We start from the raw sequence: 18,915 nt of genomic DNA on the forward strand, positions 1-18,915 counted from the left end.
ACGGCGTTCGCAATTAGCCACGTACGGATAATCTTTACTCTGTATTCTCGACTTTGTACATTGTGTTCCCAAGTCCCCAGTGGGGAACGGAAAAACGTCGTCTCCATCCTCCCGATACAAAGAATCAATTCATTGACGGACCTGATTACACAGAGCAATTATTATTACGTGACCGTGTGATATCGTTGAATGTAGACTAATCCCTCGCATGATTAACTCGCACACATACGCGGGGGCTGGCCACGACTTTGCGATAACTTCCGACTGGTTTCACGTTTTTGCTCCACGGTTTTTCGTTCAGGCGTGAATAAAGCGCACTATGAAATCTGCTACGTTAGAACTTCTCCACGAACTGGAATTTATTCCATTCTTTTTCTTTATTTCTTTGTGGACGTATTAAAACCCGAAACAGTGTTTGAATGTACGAATGCTTAGCGAAGAAAACGATATTAAGATTGTAATAAAAATTAGGAATATATTGGCTCTGCACTAAATTTGTACATGGCGAGAACTAACAGTTATCAAAATTATTTCCTGTAAGAGTAATAATATCGATAAAATAATTTTCAACTAATTCTAGGTGGAATTTAGATCAATTTTCTAAAGAAAATTTGAATTTTTATTTCTGGAGAAATGGAGAATGTGTAAGAATAAGAAAGGCTACGTAAGACGCGTTTCTTTGTCCCGGGGTCGAGAAGTCGGATATTTTCAGGCTCTGTGTGGACCCCTTGTTTTTTTTCCGCGGCCCTCTCCCTGCTTCCGACTTCCTTTTCGCTCTGCTTTGTGTTTCGGATGGACGTTCGGTAACGAAGACTCGGTTCGCGTCGCGGAATCTGCGGATCTCGTCGCTCCTCGAACAATGGACGCTTTTATGGGCCACTCGCGGGGCCAAATTTAAGTCTGGCCACGGTTGTTATTCACCGCGTCGTCGATGCACCGCTGGGCCACGGAAAAGTTGTTCCGACCCGAAGATATCGATACGGAATCGACGGGAGTGTCAAACTTCTGGAAGCGATACTAATAGAACTAAAAATGAAAATATTTATTTTCTATTTCCTTTGTGTATACGCGATACAATTTCACGAATAGTATCAGTTCGTTGAGCGATAACCATTCCCAACGATATAGAGAGAAACGAGATCCGTTTTTTTTTCAGCGGTATTTACCGGTTATGTAAATTATCGGATGAGCGATAAAGTAGCAAAGACAACGAGAGATTAAAGAGCGATGATTGCAACACTGTAACGAATTTACAATTTATTTATTATTAAAAAGTGATACGTTGCGTAACCGATGACGAGCGACATACGTGACGCCAGTACCCAATTTCGCTGCATCTCGCGGCATAGTCAATCTGGGAAACAGGAAGGAACACTCGCCCAGTGAAGCAACTCTCATTTCCCCCAGCCAATTAGGTGTTTCCTGGCGCTGTTTAATTAATATCGTCCGCTACATACACGAATCGAAGAAAGGGACACGCGAACCACCCTTTACCCTTACGGTTTTTCATATCCTCCACTTTAAAAACGCTGCATCATTTTATCGCGAAGCTCTCAATGATTGACACCTAAGGTTAGTAGAATTGATAGTTGAGCTCGTTGTCTTATGAAAACGTTTATTCTCGTTATTGTAACTAATGAAAAACAATGCTAGTCATTTAACCGTTTGCACAAGAAACCACGTGAAAAAAAAATGTAGTCCAATAGGAATACAAAAGTTGGCACCACTTCAATTATAAAGTAGAAGATATAAAAAGGTAGATTCTAAGGTTATATCGAGATCAAGAAATGCCAATAAAATAACCGTATCGATGAATAATGCAGAATAAACATTTTCTGTATCAAAATGAGTGCGTACATGATCCACATCGGACTAATTTTAAAGATACACGAATAATTTAAAAAAAAATGTTCAACAATGAAAAACGTATATGATTATTTCGTTTTGTGTGCTCAAATGTATTTTGCATTTCTTAGGTGAATACCTCTCAAGTCTCCAGGGAGACGATTAGATCTTCGTAGCAATAAATATTCTACCTCCTTTTCTAAACATTATAAATCGCCATCCCCACTACGTAGCCACATTTCATAGTTCCAGAGAACCTTTCAGATGAATCGTAAAGACGGTATTTGTTGTGTATTCAGCAGACCTCTCGGTCAAACCCGACCTGACCTACATGTGCGCCAACGGGTAGCGAATGGAGGGTAGGTTTTAATAAAAGCATTTTCGGATGTAGCTGATATAGGGTATCTCAAAATATGTGGCGAATATTTCAGAATGATTTAGCCCGAAGACGTTAAAAACAGTTCAAATAAATTATTGGACATTGTCTACGATACGTTACCTATTTCTCTGACTACTATCTGTTTGTAGTTTCATTTAATATCAACTAAGACATTGACCTTATAACGCAGTATTTAAAAATGCTCGGTAAGCTTTGGAACTCCAAGAAACTCCTCAACAAGATGAAACAGGACATACCTTCGTATAAACTTTTGTAATATTACCAGGTGTTCGATCAATCAGTGAAATATCATCCACATACTACCATACACCCCAGAGTCCTGCCACAGGATTCACCCATCGACAAATGAAACAAGATATTAAATTCGAGCGAGGAATCAACGACGCGAACCACCGATCAAACGTCACCTGAACTAACCAGTGGGTGTTGTGTCCAGTCGGCGTGGACAACGGCGGCGGTGTGATCCGCCTGTTGTTGGTGGTGTCGTCCTGCAGCGACAAGGACTCGCTGTTCATTTTGCAGGTTAACCTCTTCAGTACGTCGTCCATGGATCTCTTGCTGCCCTGCGTGGCGCTGCTGCCACCGTTGTTGTTGTTGTTCTGCGTGACGGTGTTGTTGTTATTGTGATGAGGATGTGCTGGGTAGTAGGGGTCGACAGTTAGGGGTGTGGGCGGAGAGCCGCACTCCGAGGAGCTAGCAGGTTCCACGACACCACCCGACGAAGACGATGTGTTCGTGTGGTGATGGTGATGATGATGGTGGTGATGGTGATGGTGATGGGGGTAGTGGTAGGGCGTTAGCGTGTCCTGGCCGGTGGCAACGATCCTCTGTCGCTTGCTGGTGCGCAGAGAGTTGGACGACGGCGATGGGGAGTCCCTGAGATCAGGCTCGCTGGTCGTCGCCGGTGACGAACACCCGGACGACTCGCAATCAACGCCCCTCTGGTGCGGGTAGCACTCCTCGATGCCTACGGGGGTGGTGGGCTCCTCTTCGCCGACGGCTGTCTCGCCACCGGGACCACCGGTCACCGACGAGGTCGTGTCCTCCTCCTCCTCGTTGGCGCCTGCCACTGTACCCGTGCCGCCCCCGCCCTCCGATAGCTTCGTTGGTGGTGACTTCCTCTTTGAGGACATCCTCAATCTGAAAGCGAAACGGAAACGTCCAGGTGAGTTTGTTGCACGCTGTCCAAGCTACTTCTGTTCAACCGGGACACGTCTATATCTCCAGGCGGTTTAATGTTTCGTTTTTTTTTCATTTATATTTAATCATATATGCAACCATAAGGAGCACTTCGTTTCCTCGTGACGCGGGGTTACGTAACCGACTACAAAGTTGCAACCGTATCGCGGCCGCAGGCGGTATTATCTTCCGCGAACGAGCCTCGTTACAATTCATAACGCGCCGGTTCAGGGTAGCCAAATGTCACGGTTAACGACAAAGCTACGTCTAAGACACCAAGAATTGTTCATTCTTCGTCGCTGAGGACTTTGACTGCGTTGCGGATGACGCGTGAGTATCTTTCTCGAAGCCAAGACACGTTAGATGGGTTGTCGTAGAGCGAAGATATCAAGGGGGCAAGTGTCGGAATTAGAGACACCGACATTTTTCTGTAATTAGCAAAACCAATGCCTATGACATTATAACTAAAGACTAAGGATCTCACTTAATTTATCGAGCTGAACCTCCACTCCACAATTACGCCAATCATCCAAGACCTCATCCTTGCGCATCGTAGACCATCCCCCTCAGTTACGATCAGCCCTAAACGCTTTTCAAGGATAGTCTGGGTCCAGGAGAAGCCACTGAGGCTGCTCCTTACCAGACGACCCTCGACATCCGTCCAACGGTCCGTCTGAATCTCTATCTATCGTTAATTTAGCACCGGGACCAGCCTAGCACGGCCTGGTCCACTCATTTCCGTCTACAAATTACCAAATCTAAATCTAAATCGCGAACGACGGACGGAACGAATCGGATTACGTAATGGTACATGAGGCGCAATAATCGAGCGCGATTATTGAGCGTGGATTATTATTGTTGAGTGTCGTAACGTTCTTTCCGTCAATCGGAGGAGATCGCCTGTCAGGGGACGCGGGGGACACTCAGGCGAGAGAATATACGCGACCGGGCGCGATTATCTCGCGACTGGCGAAGCTGAGCGAGGTTGCGAGGTCAGAAGCCGCTGACTTGCTACTGTTCAAATTGACTTTTCAATTCTGGTCCCAAAATCGCGAAAAATCGCGCAAAAGTTCAGACTTTTGTTTCCATGCAGTGTTCCTCGAACGTAATCAGTATGAATTCTAGATATTGTTCGCAAGAACTTCATAACAAAAATTGACATCGTTTTCATAATAGACAAACTCATTCAGATTTTTTAATGTGCTATCAAAATGAATTGGCCACGAGAATAAAATACAAAATGCATATTCATATATCTAATTACAGCTATTGCTCGTACTAGTTTAACATATGTTATTCAAATGAAATAAATATTAATAAAGCAAGTCTTTAACTGTTTGAGTGGCAAAGGAAATTTTCATACACATTCGAGAAATGCGACATTTTAAGCAAATATACACAATTGTAAACAAAAATGTATATTTCGTCAATTTTATTTTAAGGTTCATTAAACTTTCACACAATACGAGCTTTTTGTAAGTGTATGGAGAAGCGGTATATCGCTCTTTGGCACTTAAAGGGTAAAGGAATAATTTCTATTTGTATAAAAGAGAAAAGAATAAAAGACCCACGTTTTTTGAAACTCAAATAACCCAAGGGTGCAATCGTAGAGGCAAAACCCCAGGAGCATTCCTGTTTTCTGGGAATCGACGCGTCGAAGTCTCCGGAAATCGCGATTTTCCGGACCGCGACGCGCGGAACCGAAGCGGGGCCGCGTCGTTGTGCCACGATGCGCGCATCTCAGCTTTTTCGATGCTGCGTGCATGCGTGACCAGCCCAGCGTTTTTTTTTCGCGTGCCTGCGAGTTATGTGTGCATTGGAGCACACGCGTCACCGCGAGGAAGGCACCCGACGAACGTAGCGCAGCGGACACCTGCTTTCCTTACCACAAGACGCATGTGTCGCGATCACGGCCCGAAAAAGCTGCGGCTCGATAAAGATTCCCGTGGTCTCGACGATGAATGAACCGTCGTCTGCATCGATTTTTCACAAAGGGGCATAGATCGCAATTTTGGGCACTTTTGAAGCAACATTGTGGGTTTCATTGAATTTTCGACGTATTGACTGTAGTAATATTCAGATGTCAAATACCTTGATAGATTGTGAAGGATGTATATATATTATAATAAAGTAAAGAAGGCAAAGATATGATAAACGCGTGGATGTAATGTTTTGGAAAGCGTATAAGAAATGTATACAGATTATATATTTTATAAACGAACATACTGATTTTGAAAATTTATTTTGTATAAGTGCATAATTTTTGCATATGTTTCTCATATATTTTTCGTATTGATATTTCATATAAAAACTGTTGCTTCAATGCACCATTTGAATCGCATTAACATACTCACGAGAGCCGCCAACAGTAGATACGAGTTTTTGCGCGAAAAGTGAGGCCATTGAAGTATGTATGTATGATAAGTGGCACGCATTATCAGTAGTACATGATTTAACTGTTACAAGGGGAGGCCACGATCAGGATAAACGTTATTCGGATGGACCTGCCTTCTATAATTTATTCATGACTTCTTTCTTCGGAAAGAAACTTTATATAAATTTTGTTGCCGTTACTTCACTAATTTATACATGAACGTTATTCTGTATTCGAAGACGACGCATAATAAAGCTGTAGTTGTAAATAAATTTAATGTTCTAAGTGTCTAAAAATCACTCTTGCGAAACGTAAATGTAACCTGTACAAAACTTATTTATACGTAACGCAATGAATAGTACACATTTTTTGTGATAACTAATTTCCTAAAAATTCATCGATTGTTTCATCGATGAATAAGCGATCGCTTGTTCGACTAAAAAAATCATCGTTTCACATATTGTAAATGTTGATATTAGCGGTCATCAATGATTAACGCAGCATGAATGAAAAGTCGATCTCTTGTTTTAGCTGACCGACATGGCGGACATGTCCAACCGGCTCGTATGGGACTGTGTGGTCGAAAGTCCATGTTCGATGACCCCAGAAACACGATAATGACGGAATCGTGCCGAATTTCTCTTCAGTCTTGATACTTCCCCGACCACATGGCTCAGAGAGAAGACAAACGTTAGCCATTCTCATCTTTGAGTCTTTTAAAGATTTCTTATTCCTTACTCAATGATTTCACAAATCCATAAGTAGTATATTAATGTGAAATAAATTCAAGACAGAGTACTAACATAAGTTAGCGTTAATTTCACTCATTTGGTGGATCTATAATGATTGCTCTGTAAAAAGTTGTGTCAAATATGAAACACTTCACATTCGTAGCATTTTGTGTCTTTAATTGTCTCTAAATGAGAACATTGACACCAGCGCAGGAGACTTTTGTCACGAAGAGATTATTTCAAAGAATGAGGAAGCACATAAAGATCTCTAGTTTGAAGAAAAGAATTTAGACGAAACTTGTGAAACCATAGCAAGAATAAGCGAAGCAAGCGGTGACGTTAAACTCTTTACTTCATACAACACTCCAAAATCCAGCAATGTCGATTCAACCCTCGGTCCTGTTTCCGCAACAAAAGAAAATGAAAATGTAATATCACGAAAGGTACAACTACTCCGTTAAAAACAAGAGACTCCGTTTCTTAAGAAGCAAGCATTTGAATTGCAAGAAATGCAGCGAATTTAATTCTTAATCGCAAGTTGCGCAGGTGAAGATAAATATTGTAGTTCGGTAGGATAATCAACATATCTAAAATTTCTTACTTTTGAGGTTTCACTAAAAATCGTCACTATGAAAGTTGCGTGATAAGAATACTTGATGGTTTGAAGTCGTTTCTAACGGACTTCTCTTGTAATGCAGGTGATTTTAATGTTGATTTTGGCGAGGTTCATGCTCCAGGCGGACCCTATTTAAAGCGTATAATGTCTACATTGTCTCTTACACAACAGATTTCCTAGACCACCAGAGTTACTCAACTAGTATATCTACCCTGCTCGACTTACAAGATGTTTACTACATAACTTCAGATCTATCGTGCAAGTCCTAAATCGAAAAGTCCTTTGCCATTTTGCAATTCTTATCAGATTACAATACGAAAAAGGACTTCACGATTCACATTGACACGAGAAATTGATCGATCGAGAAAGCCCTCACGTTTTAACTAACAGCCTGTATATCTTTTATTTTATTTCTTTCTTTTCTATATATGTTACGTTACGCTGCAATAAAGACGTTGAATAAGTAAATCAAAATATCGTAGACTGTTTCTATCGCGGTTTCTCCAATGATATTTGTACTGTACGAGATACTCGCGGCGAGAAATGCTGAAGAAAATCGAACGAGTAACGACCGTCCGAGTCGCGGTTGCTTGCGTACACACGAGATAAATTTCACGCGGTTCTATCATTGTCGCGTTGCCGACTCGTTTCTGCATTTCCATTGTCTAACCGTGACGGACGCTGTGTGTTCTAGATTTCCTACAGCTCCTTTTTGTTGGCGCTATCCTTATGCGGGGTTTCCACATGCAAAATGTATGCAAGAAGCAGACTTATTTAAGAAACTCCAACGTTTTGATACGGAATTTTTAGCAGATAGAATCGAATTATATTTTATGAAAGTCGAATCATATTTGAATGAAAGTTATACGGTGTTTTCATCCTGGTTTCTATAACTGATAAAAGTAATTTTCCATGTATGAAGAGCCAGGTTACGAATATTATAAATCGAAACAAGCCTACGTAATATATCAATCCTTTGAAAGAACTAAACGAAAATAAACAAACAAACGATACTGAAACTGGCGCCAGTCTAGTGGCGCCAATAGTTCTTGCATGTGGAAAGCCCGCATTATTCGAGAAGTATTTCTGTCGTGCGCGCAAGAAAGCGAGAGAGAGACGACACGGTGTCTGTGTGTTCACGGCGTGGCGTAATTACTTCGCGAAACGCAGATCTAAGCCTAGACCGTCTAGGAGGCGGAACAAAAACAGAGGCAAGCCGGAAAAAATATATTTTTAACCGCCAGATGCCGTCAAGGACCGGGTGACTGAAATCACACCGGAAAACGAAGAAAAAGCACGCGCCGACAATGGACGAATTTGTTTCACCGGAAGGATCATGAGTTGGGCGTTTGCGATGCGATAAAACTGGAGACCAAATAAATGTCTTCTTCTTTCCACGCGGAACAGATCGATTCTGGTTTTAGCGATGACAGTTTTATTGCTGTGTTGTACTCTTTCAAGATGGCCCCTTGTTTTATTAATAATTGTCGACGACACTGATAGGAGTCGTACAGTTATTCCCAAAAGAACACGTCTATTCTGTATCAGTCTATTCATGTCATTAACCCTTTGCACTCGGATGTCCTCTATGAGGGAACATCGTAAGTCTAACAAATTTTGAAAATGATAAAGGATTTATGTTTCTAGTGGTGTCAATGTTTGAAGAAAGCTATATGAATGTATAATCAAGTCTAATAATAGAAAAACAGACACATTTCCAAAGTTAGACTACTTTATGTAATGCGATTCCTGTTCGTACATTTTGCAACAAGATGGTACAAAGTGCAAAGGATTAATTAGAATTTTCTAACGGGGGCTCAGGAACGAGATTAGATCATCACATCGAAAAATTCGGCACACTTGACATGGCTTGACTCGAAACGTAGAAATTAGCGAGACACGGGTTCGAAGTTCAGAGTGCGGCGCTTTCGAACGTGCACGACTCCTCCACAGTGCGTCTGATAACGGGCCGACATCGATAAACCATGGGCTCATCCGTTGCGAGCGCAAAGATAAATCAGCGAATCTCCCCCTTTCTGCGCCACGAGTGTCTCCCTCTCTTGCTGCCATGCAATCTCCATTCATACGGATACCGATTCATTAACATGGCGAAATGAGCAATTACGCGAGTAATTTTTTTTCTTCCCCACCCCCGTCTCTCCTTTCATCCTTTCACCGAGGCTTAGCCATCTCGATTCGATTCTTGCAGCGAAAATGTCGCGTTTTATTTCGTTTCGTTTCTGTTCCCGTCGATAAAAGAGACTCGTACACGATTGCCAGCGGTAACGAATTTTCTCTTTTCTCTTCCTCGGAAGATTCTTCTTTTTTTTCGGGAATCGACCTCTTGCAGCGACGATTGCAACCCTCGGGTCCTTATCTTTTCTTTCTTTTTTTTTTTCAAGTGACATTTCCATAAATCCTCGATTGCTCGTTGTATCGCGACTGATAATCGAGAGAACAACGAGTTCCTCGATGGGTCGAGGGGAAACGAAAAAAGAAAGATACTGGGAAACAAGTGACGTAACTGAAAATTATAGCTACTGGGAAAGAAAGATGAATAGACAAAGTGTTTTAGCAGAATATCAAGTATTGCGCTTTTCTTAGAATTAAAATAATTTGAACAGGAATCTGTCGCATGTTATTTTCAAAAGACCGAGTCAGGAAAATTTCTAATAAAAAGAATAGTGACAAGGGGAAGGAGAAGGACGAAGATATAGGCGTCCACGCGAGTCGATTGTGTTGCGGCTTAATCACGTTCCGGTTGCTCTTGTTACGACTATCGTAAGTTATTATGAAATAACCCGGTCCCGGCGGCGTTATAGTAAACTGAACCGCTCCAACTCAATTATCTCGCGCTCACGTTTTGATGTACGAGCGCATACAATGCTCGACTTATCGGGAAAGGTCGAACATCCCAGTTACGCTTACTTCATAGATAAATTATCATCGAGACCGATGTTATTGGCTTTGGTGCCTTCGCGTTATCGATGAATACGACTGCGATCCCTGTAATCCAGAAGGTGATCCGTTGAAAAATCCCATTGACTTCGCCGTGTGCCCATGGGAAGTTAGGTCAAAACTTTATTTATCTTTACGCAAAGACTTCAGATATAATATCAAAAAGGAATTAACCTATTTTGATCGTTCCAATACTTTTGTTCGTTACTGTATGTAAGAGATGATGTCAACTTTCGTGGAGACTGAACAGTGTTTCTTGTTTAACTTCTCGCGGTCGTAGGCGGCGACATGTGGTTGCAGTTAAAACAGTTCGAGTCTTCCGGTTGTGGAGCCTGCCTTTTTTGAGAAATTGATTCTAACGTTTTGGTTAAAGTGCACTTTTCGAAAAGGCACGTCTTGCATTCGAAGCTTCGGTGATTAATACATGAGCCATTCATTGCACAAATCAATTAACTCCATAAAACAAAAAGTTGAGAAATGCGATGAAATAATGTACAAATAGTAATAATAATAATAATAATGCTATGTAATAATGTTTGTCGTTTAATAGTGTTAATTTTTATTATTCAGGAAAGTTATTATAAATATAAAAAGTTATGACACTTAAATTTAAGATTTTTCAAAAAGTAGAGTTAATCGATTTGTGCAACGAACGGCTCATATATCTCTATCAATATATTTCTATTGCATTCGAAATACCTCAGCATATAATTTATAAATAAAGTTTTACGTCTTACGGTTACTTCCTCGTTCCAATTGCATGTCGATCGCCTCGTATCGTCGCACAATTAACTCCAAACCACAGGCTTTCACTAAAATATTCCACTCTCGAACCGAACGACCGTCGACCAACCGATACGGAACAATTTCCACACAGAATCGTCGGGGAACAATCGAACAACGCGACAATCCATCAAATTCAGCCTCATCTGTCGCGACACAGCGACGCACTTAAATTAACGCGAAAATCGTGTTTCACAATCGGCCGCCCCTCGATGCTCGTCGAGGCCAATTAAGGGGGCCTGCGTAACCGGCAGTCAAATTTTTCGATGTTCCAGCGCCGCGCGGAGGTCTGCGTGGCATCGTAAGCCGACGCTTGACTTTCTATTAGTGGCACAATGGGAGCGTGGTTTTTTGGGGATGCAGCATCTGTTCGGGCTCAAGTAGCCGGCGCAGGGGTGGTGGGTTTCGGTGCCGACTGGCCAGGAGGGGGAGGCTTCCACCGACGATGATTCGAGTCGACTTCCGTCGCTGTCAGCCATTCACCAATCCGCGAGACCAATCAAAGACACGGTAGAAATGCTTCTTCAAAGTAACGAAAGGATCACGTCAATTTTTAAAATGTAAAAATGGGGAATGTTTTCGCTTCGATGGATCACAAACTATTTAACGGGGCGGGGGAGGGGGGGTAGAACGTGCACTTCTTTGAGGAGTTTTAGAAATTAACACGTTGGCTGGGAGACTAAAACTCGTGAATAGTTTGACAAAGCTAAAATTTTGTGTCAAGTCTATTGAAGATAAGATATTTTAACATTTGAGCCGTTCATTGCACAAATTGATTAACTCCATAAAACAAACAGTTGAGAAATGCGATCAAAATGGCCTTTGAAATAAATTAATTATATATCAATTGCCACAAAAATTATGTCGTTTAATGGTGTTAATCTTTATCATTCAGAAAAGTTATTATAAAATGTTGACTATACCACTACTTTGACACTTAAACTTAAGATTTTTCAAAAAGTGGAGCCGTAGTATTTAATTTCTTAACCACGTCAAATTCGCGAATCTTATCCAGATTTATGTTCATTACTGCCTCGCCTACGAAGGTAATTTTTGTAGTTCCTTAATGAAAATTCTTGTCACCCCTTTCGTTTCATTTTTAAAAAAAGTTGCTTTTTAAAGTTTCGCATTCATTCTTAAATTAATACCATTGACCACTGCTAGAACAATGTCGAGGGTGGAATAGGTGTCAAGGGAATCGAACGAAGAGATACCACGCTCTGGTCGATGCACGAGGTGCGAAACTAATTTTCGAGGGGAACGAAGGAGCCACGATCGCTTTAGATTTTTAAATTCATTATATTCTCATCGGCCCATGGAAACGGCGAGTGCTTTCTAATTACGTCCGACCACAGCGCACGCGATAGAGGGAGAGTGCGAACGGAAGATCTTCGCTATTGACTAATTTCGCAGTGTCGAGGACTCCGGTACCCTTCGAGGCGCGCGTACAATGCCGATAAGAGATCATTAATTTACTTTCTCGCACTCTCTGTCTCGTTATCTCAATTATTTCTTTTATGCCCCTCGGATAGCGCAAGACAAAACGGAAATGAGAAAGTAATACGTTCTGTGCTTCCGACATTTTTTTTTCGATGGAATCGAGTCACGTTTTCGAACTATATACTCGGAGATAATCTTATTCAAAATTGTGTTTAATTATACTATAATCTATGGAATGCTATGGAAGGTAATTCCATGAAACGACGACACAAATCGCTGCCAAACCAAGTCCAGAGATACTTATGCGACTTGTTGAGCTTTACCGTATAATTTTAAATCGCACTCGGTGAACAAATCTTCTTGGGCATACACGACCATGTTTCTGCATACCCAACAAATATGTACCTTCATTCCTGAAGGGTTAATCGATTCAACCCCGCAATTTCTCCAGCTCATTCCTTTCCGAATTCACGTGCTCCTCGTGCCTGTGTATCACCGGCGACGGTTTCTTAGAACGAGTCAACGCGAAAGAAAGGAAGAAACACGGAGGGAAGGAACACGAAGCATAGGGTAAGTTTCTTGACGGAAGGGTGGTCTTTTCGAGGCGGTCCAGGACGCAGGGGTTCTCAGCCAACGAGGAGACGAAGAAGCGAGAAAACCTTGGCGAGTAGAGAAAGCTATATCGTTAGTATTCTTTATAGGACCGCCGTGGGATATGCTCTACATAATGGAGTCCCAGCTAGCGTCTCTTCTTTTGAAGCTGCGTCGGCCGATCTCTTGTTTATGTATGAGCGGGTGCGGACCACAGCGACACGCGTGCACACACAGCCACCCGCGTATACGCACAGAGGAGCCTGTGTGACGCACACCCACGACCACCAGCACGACGTCGCGACGCTATCACCGTCAGAGACCGTGAGCCAACCCTGAAGCTGTCCCAGGCCAGAGTCCTCTCGGTTTTCACGACACAGCGAGAAATGCAGAAGCGAAGCGAAGCGAGGAGAGGAACACATTCACAGGAACCGACAACGCGCGCTGTCGGCTGCCGTAAAAGCAATCTTCCGTCAGTCTTCTTCCTTCTACCGAGAATACGTTATCAGCGGACCACCAAGCCGTCGCCTACGCTCCAGCAAGCCCTTCCTCGCTCCTTTTTCACCGACTCCCTCTGACCCGCTATCTCCGACTTTTCCAACGGCTGCCATGGTTGCTGCCTCCTTCCGCGCAGACCGCCACGCTGAAATTCCTTATTTCTATGCTGACACATGCCGCGGCGAACGGCGCGAGCGTTTTCGAAAAAACGACGTATTACCCGCTGGCTGACGACCTCTCCGCTCTCGATGCTGTCTTTTAGACGTTTCTTTTGGCTGGACGAAAAAGCGTGGCGAAAGGAGATTCGGGGAACGAGGCTGTTTTTTGAATGTAATCCTAATTGATCTTCCATTTAGAATTTGATTTGGGAGTATGATGAACAAGGGGTTGTTGGTATGTGCAAGAGGAGGACGATGGCACACTGTAATGGTTGATTAGGCGAATAAGATTCGAGATGGATTAAGAACTTTATTTTTTAAAGAATTTTAGTAGCCAGGTGCAAAGATCTACTCTCGCTGAGTTTTTAATTAAATGGTACAGTATTCGAAAACACGTATGCCACCATGACGCATCAAAATGATTAGTTTTAAAATATAAAGCACTCGTTCCCATCAAGTTCGAGAAGGTCAAACTCCATTCTTTCTTATGCGAAGAGCAACTGCAACGAACTTAATTAAATACGCATAACGCAATTGCAAGTTCCGCAGAATTAACTGAGATTCCAGGGAATGAATGAAATATCAACAATGACGGAAATTCCTGTACATTTCCATGAGTGGCTTGTGTACATGTGAATTAAATGAATACACGCGCATTCAAGCCATTAGTTATTGTATGTAAAAGTGATTCCACCACGAAGGATGAAGATTCCACCGTTACTTGGACAATTGAATTACGAACAATGCTCATCACTCCTGTAGAAGACCGAACGCGACCAACGATTGGATAATAAGCGCGTAACTGAGATCCCAAGTCGTCGATTAAACTGACAGAGAGAGAGAGAGAAAGAGAGAACAAACGTCGTCGCAGCCTCTGTGAAACGATTCGAGTTACGTAAAAATCGTTTTTACGACGTTCGATACGATTTCACGAAGAAACGACGAGCTCAACACGCTCGTACGATGTCGCGAGCGCGTGCATTGAAATCGTTATCTCTTGTTCTACGTTGCAAACGGTTCTTCCCTTCGAATCGATCGACACGCGCGACAGAATCGAGAAATTTGCCAATTCACGATGTTCCTGCTAATCGTAATGGTTTTATTAGTTTTTTGTTGATGTTGAAGTCTTTTGTATAGGTGTGACTCTAAAATGGACGCTTGCTTGAATTATAAGAGCGTAATTTATTCGATGAAACAGAAGTGAAAATATCATCCTAAAGATATCACTTAAGCATTCATATTACTTTTCTAAAAAAGAGTGCTCCATTATTTTCTCCAATAAAATTCCCACATGTACCAAAATGATCCCATACCAATTTTTGAAAAATTTGTCTCCGGTTTGCAAAGGAAGAGTTTCCAAGTCAATGTTCGCCATTCATTCTTTCGACTTTCAGGTGAGCAGACTCTCATTAGAAGGTTCAATTCGGAATCACGCTGTACATTCGAGTAACGCCGTGCAACATTCATGGAGGATAATGAAAAATGCGACGAACAACTGATAGCGTGAAAATAATCGCGCGAATAGCGAGGAGCATCGCGTGACCTGACCTCTTCGACGACGAATCATAGACAAACTGTACTTTTCCTTGAGGCTAGAGATGGGCAAATTATTTATCCAGATAACACTGAGCACCAACTTTCAAATATTTCAATCTTTGGACCACGAAGTTTTCGACTAGTCGAAGCTAGAAAAATTCACGAATGAAAACTCTGAACCCTAATTACAAATCGGAGCAGCAAAATTGGAGGCCACCGATATGCGAGAGCACGAATCAGAGCGTCGGAACGGCGAAAGAAAAGGGCATCGGGGATGCGTCGAACAAAAGTGAAGTAAACTGAACGCGAGGGGGTGGCAGGGAAAGAAGGGCAAGAAGAGATGGAGGGTCTTTTGGAGGCGAGTGTGGGTTTGAGAAGTGGGGCCATGTGTTCAGTGTCAAGTTGCTCGAATCTTAGGCTGTTCGGTCCACCGTCCGGCGCGGGCTTCGTCCTTCGCACGCTCTCCTTTCCGCGTCTCTTCATGGAGGAAGAACAGAGAGAAAGAATAAGTAAGAGAAAGAGAGAGATATATACGGTGCGGTACACGTGTGCACGCGTCACACGACGCCGCTGAGAAAGCTTCTGGACCTTTTGTAGCTGGGAAGCAAACTGACAACACCCACCTCCTCGAGCTCGTCATCGCATTTTAATTCGCCTACAAGTCTCTTCCAAATTTTATTTCGCGTTTCCAATGCGATTCTAGCTTCGAAATAGTTTAAATATATGAAAACATTACATCTATCATATAGATGGATGCTTTTGCGATGGCCATGTTTATTAGTTCACGCGTCGAGCGCTAGTGTCGCACCGAGAATTAGAACTCCCAAACACCAGGTATCATAGCAAATTTCCTAGCGCACGTTTAAGAGTATAACGTAATATGTAGGTTAATTGCAAGTATAGCGGTAGATCTTTGATTGCACTTAACAGAAACGAAGTAGACGGCGGTGGAGTGGTAGCAGCGACCGACAGGGAGGGAATTAGATGCTCCCTCGAGAGGCGGGCGTATAACCAAACAAAGCGCAAGCAGAGAGCAGCGTGGTAGCCCGAGGGTAAATATACAAAAACAATCGAACGGAAATACTTAACGCGGAACGACTCCGTTCGCGCGAGAACGCGAACAGAAGGGAAGAGAGTGTTGATGGCGGGACGACAAGAGAGGCAGAGACGGAACAGGAGAAAATTTTAGGCATTGCGAGAGAGCAAGCATCGATGGGAACAAAGCGGGCAGCATCTGGAACGCGTTAGTTGCTCTCCGCGCGACCGCCCCCGTCACGCTTGCACCCACGAGCGGCCCTCGCGAGACGGATCCAAAGGCAGAACCGAAAATTCATCGCGTACGCTAACGAAACACCCGCGTGCTGTACGAGTCGCTGTCTGGCCGAGACGGCTGTCCAAACTAGCGGGTAATCGGTTTATGCGAATCGAGAACAAAGCACGAAGAATCTATCATTGCAAAGGCGCATCCTCTGTGAAGACAACGAAGTTTCTTTTAAAACATAGTTCACTTTATACACATGCTTATGAGTAACTTGAATTTCGATGAACTTATTTCCAGAAATAACCTCGATGTTTCTACTTTTAGAAGTCACTTCCAGTTTAACATTTCCTTTCCCAGGAATCGCTTAAATTTTTGAATTCCTACTTTCAAAAATAATTTTAACTTCGACGTTCACAGGAATTGAAAAATTAGGTACTGGTAGTGCGCGTAAGGAGCTTTTCGAACCACGATTTACGTTAAATATAGCAACATTATGCACCGAAAAACGTTGATTTGGATAACCTTTTAGTTAGTTTTAATTATAAGCGTGCGATGTCATATAATTTCACTATAAATGTACCAATCTTGCATTTGTTCTTTACATTTATTTATTCCTTGCTTCGCATTACTTTGCATTTGCATTTGCTCCCAATCAATCATAGCTACAACCCTTGAAGGTCAATAATACCTTGTCAATATGCAATCGTAAAAAGATTCGCGCTCCTAATATACATGATAGTTTCCAGTTGCTTTGGTTTTTTATCGCTGTTCCTCAAATACTGTTCGATGCTATTGGCGTAGACTGTCTTGTCCTCGCCAAGGACCTAGAGTGGAGACAGACGCCGCAAGATTCGAGACGGTGAGCTTTTTTCGTGTACCGCCTTTGAGAATCTGGTTTTACCGTTTAGTTTTGTTTTGGTGAACAGACCACCCCTGGCACGGAGGTCGATGAGATTAATTGTGGACAGAGTGGCTGGAGGGTTGGTCTCCATTAGGATGAAGAACGATGGAGATGTGACGTTACAGGAGAAGTGGGATTTCGTGTGTCGTGCTGATTTATACTGTGGAATGATAGGTACTTGTGCTGTGTTAGCATTTCGGTACCGATTTGTACATTTTCTGGGTCTGGGTTACGTCTAGACTAAGTGCTCGAGGGTTGGTATTCTCCATTAGCATTTGGAATAAACAGCCACGGGAGATTTCCTCGTTCAATGGTCGTGGGAATTTTTACATTTTGTGTTTTGTTTCACTGTAGAAGTAATAATACAAATCTATACTGACTGATGTTTTTCTAAATCGTTTAAGGGGGCAAATAGGTTTAAGTTAAAAGAGCCAGAAAAGAAGAGTTGCAAGCTCAAAACGAAGGACATGAAGAAGAAATAGGTTTGCTATACGGTGCTGGAATAGTTGATTAACCAGTAAGTAGTTTAAATCAATTTATTACTGCCCTTGAACTTTCTGATTTCCATATTTCCTTTTCCAAACGCGTTTTTCCCGTCTTCTTTGAGTTTGTGTACATTCTAGCTCAAAAACATTTTCACCGATCATTTTAAAAATTGATAGTTTCTTTATATAATTCGCCTCTATAGGAATCTAAATGTGGAGTAATGTTATTGTTTAAAGTTTTGTTTTTATTACAAATGAAATTATAAAAAAGTGACAACAAATTACGCTCTTTTGTTTAAACACTTTTAAAAAGTACAATGTGAAATTTTTTAGAGGGGAGGTTAGGTTCGTATGGAAGAAAGATATGCCTCTAAAGTAAATTTGAAACTCTATTCGTTTCAGATGAGAACTGTGGCCTTCAGAATGTACGCAAACAGTTAAGTCTGATGATGACCTTCGATGAGTGGCAGCTGATATTTTCCATATTTTTTCAGGAAGTACTTCAAAATAATTACAATATTTATTTGAATATATGTATAAAGTGTTCGGAAAGTTTCAATCAATTATATATATTCCTTTTTTGAGAGAAAAATTCATACATGTCACTAAAATAATCCTAAGTAGTCCTAAATTTATTTGCCCCCTTAAGTGTACGTCTAGATTTGCATAGTCAAGGATTGTGTTAACTGATCTATTTCAACGGAATCAACAATGATACACACACGACACTTGAGAGAAATGGAATCTGCGTTTACTCCGCAACACTTTGGTACCGTTCTGTTTTCCTAAAACTCCTAAATCGCGAAGTCACTTTGAATCGAAGTTAGATCTAGGTTAAGACGTTGAAGGTTCTCCCATTAGAACGAAGAGCGATATACTACTCTCGGGCGAAACGGGATTCGATGTTTCGCGTTGATTCATAGTTGGGAACGACAGGCATATGGTTTTCGTATTTAGACACCGTTTTGGAATTTTTAAAGGGTCACTTTGACTTAGGAATACCTCGTGGCCCCCGAGGAGAAGAATGACAGTGAAAAAGCCGCGTCTTAGCTGGGCTTTGGTAAACGAACCAGCAATAAATGATATTTACGCGTCGGTTTCCTCACTCGCATTTGGAAGTCACTATTCTCGCGGCTGAAAAGCAACATCTGTTTCCACG

At 42.1% G+C, this 18,915-nt stretch overlaps 1 protein-coding gene across 4 annotated transcripts in view; it reads right to left on the reverse strand.

Moving 5' to 3' along the window:
• Positions 1 to 18,915, reverse strand: part of LOC128894346 (transcription factor SOX-5) — a 223,547-nt gene that overhangs the window by 53,296 nt on the left and 151,336 nt on the right. For all 4 annotated transcript variants that reach the window (XM_054156015.1, XM_054156037.1, XM_054156030.1 and 1 more), the window contains one exon: positions 2,663 to 3,385. In XM_054156015.1, the coding sequence (XP_054011990.1) occupies positions 2,663 to 3,385 (723 nt within the window). The remainder of the gene's footprint in view (positions 1 to 2,662; positions 3,386 to 18,915) is intronic.

The sequence above is a fragment of the Hylaeus anthracinus genome, unplaced genomic scaffold, assembly GCF_026225885.1.
Source record: "Hylaeus anthracinus isolate JK02 unplaced genomic scaffold, UHH_iyHylAnth1.0_haploid 0, whole genome shotgun sequence".
In the NCBI taxonomy this organism is placed as follows: Eukaryota; Metazoa; Arthropoda; class Insecta; order Hymenoptera; family Colletidae; genus Hylaeus; species Hylaeus anthracinus.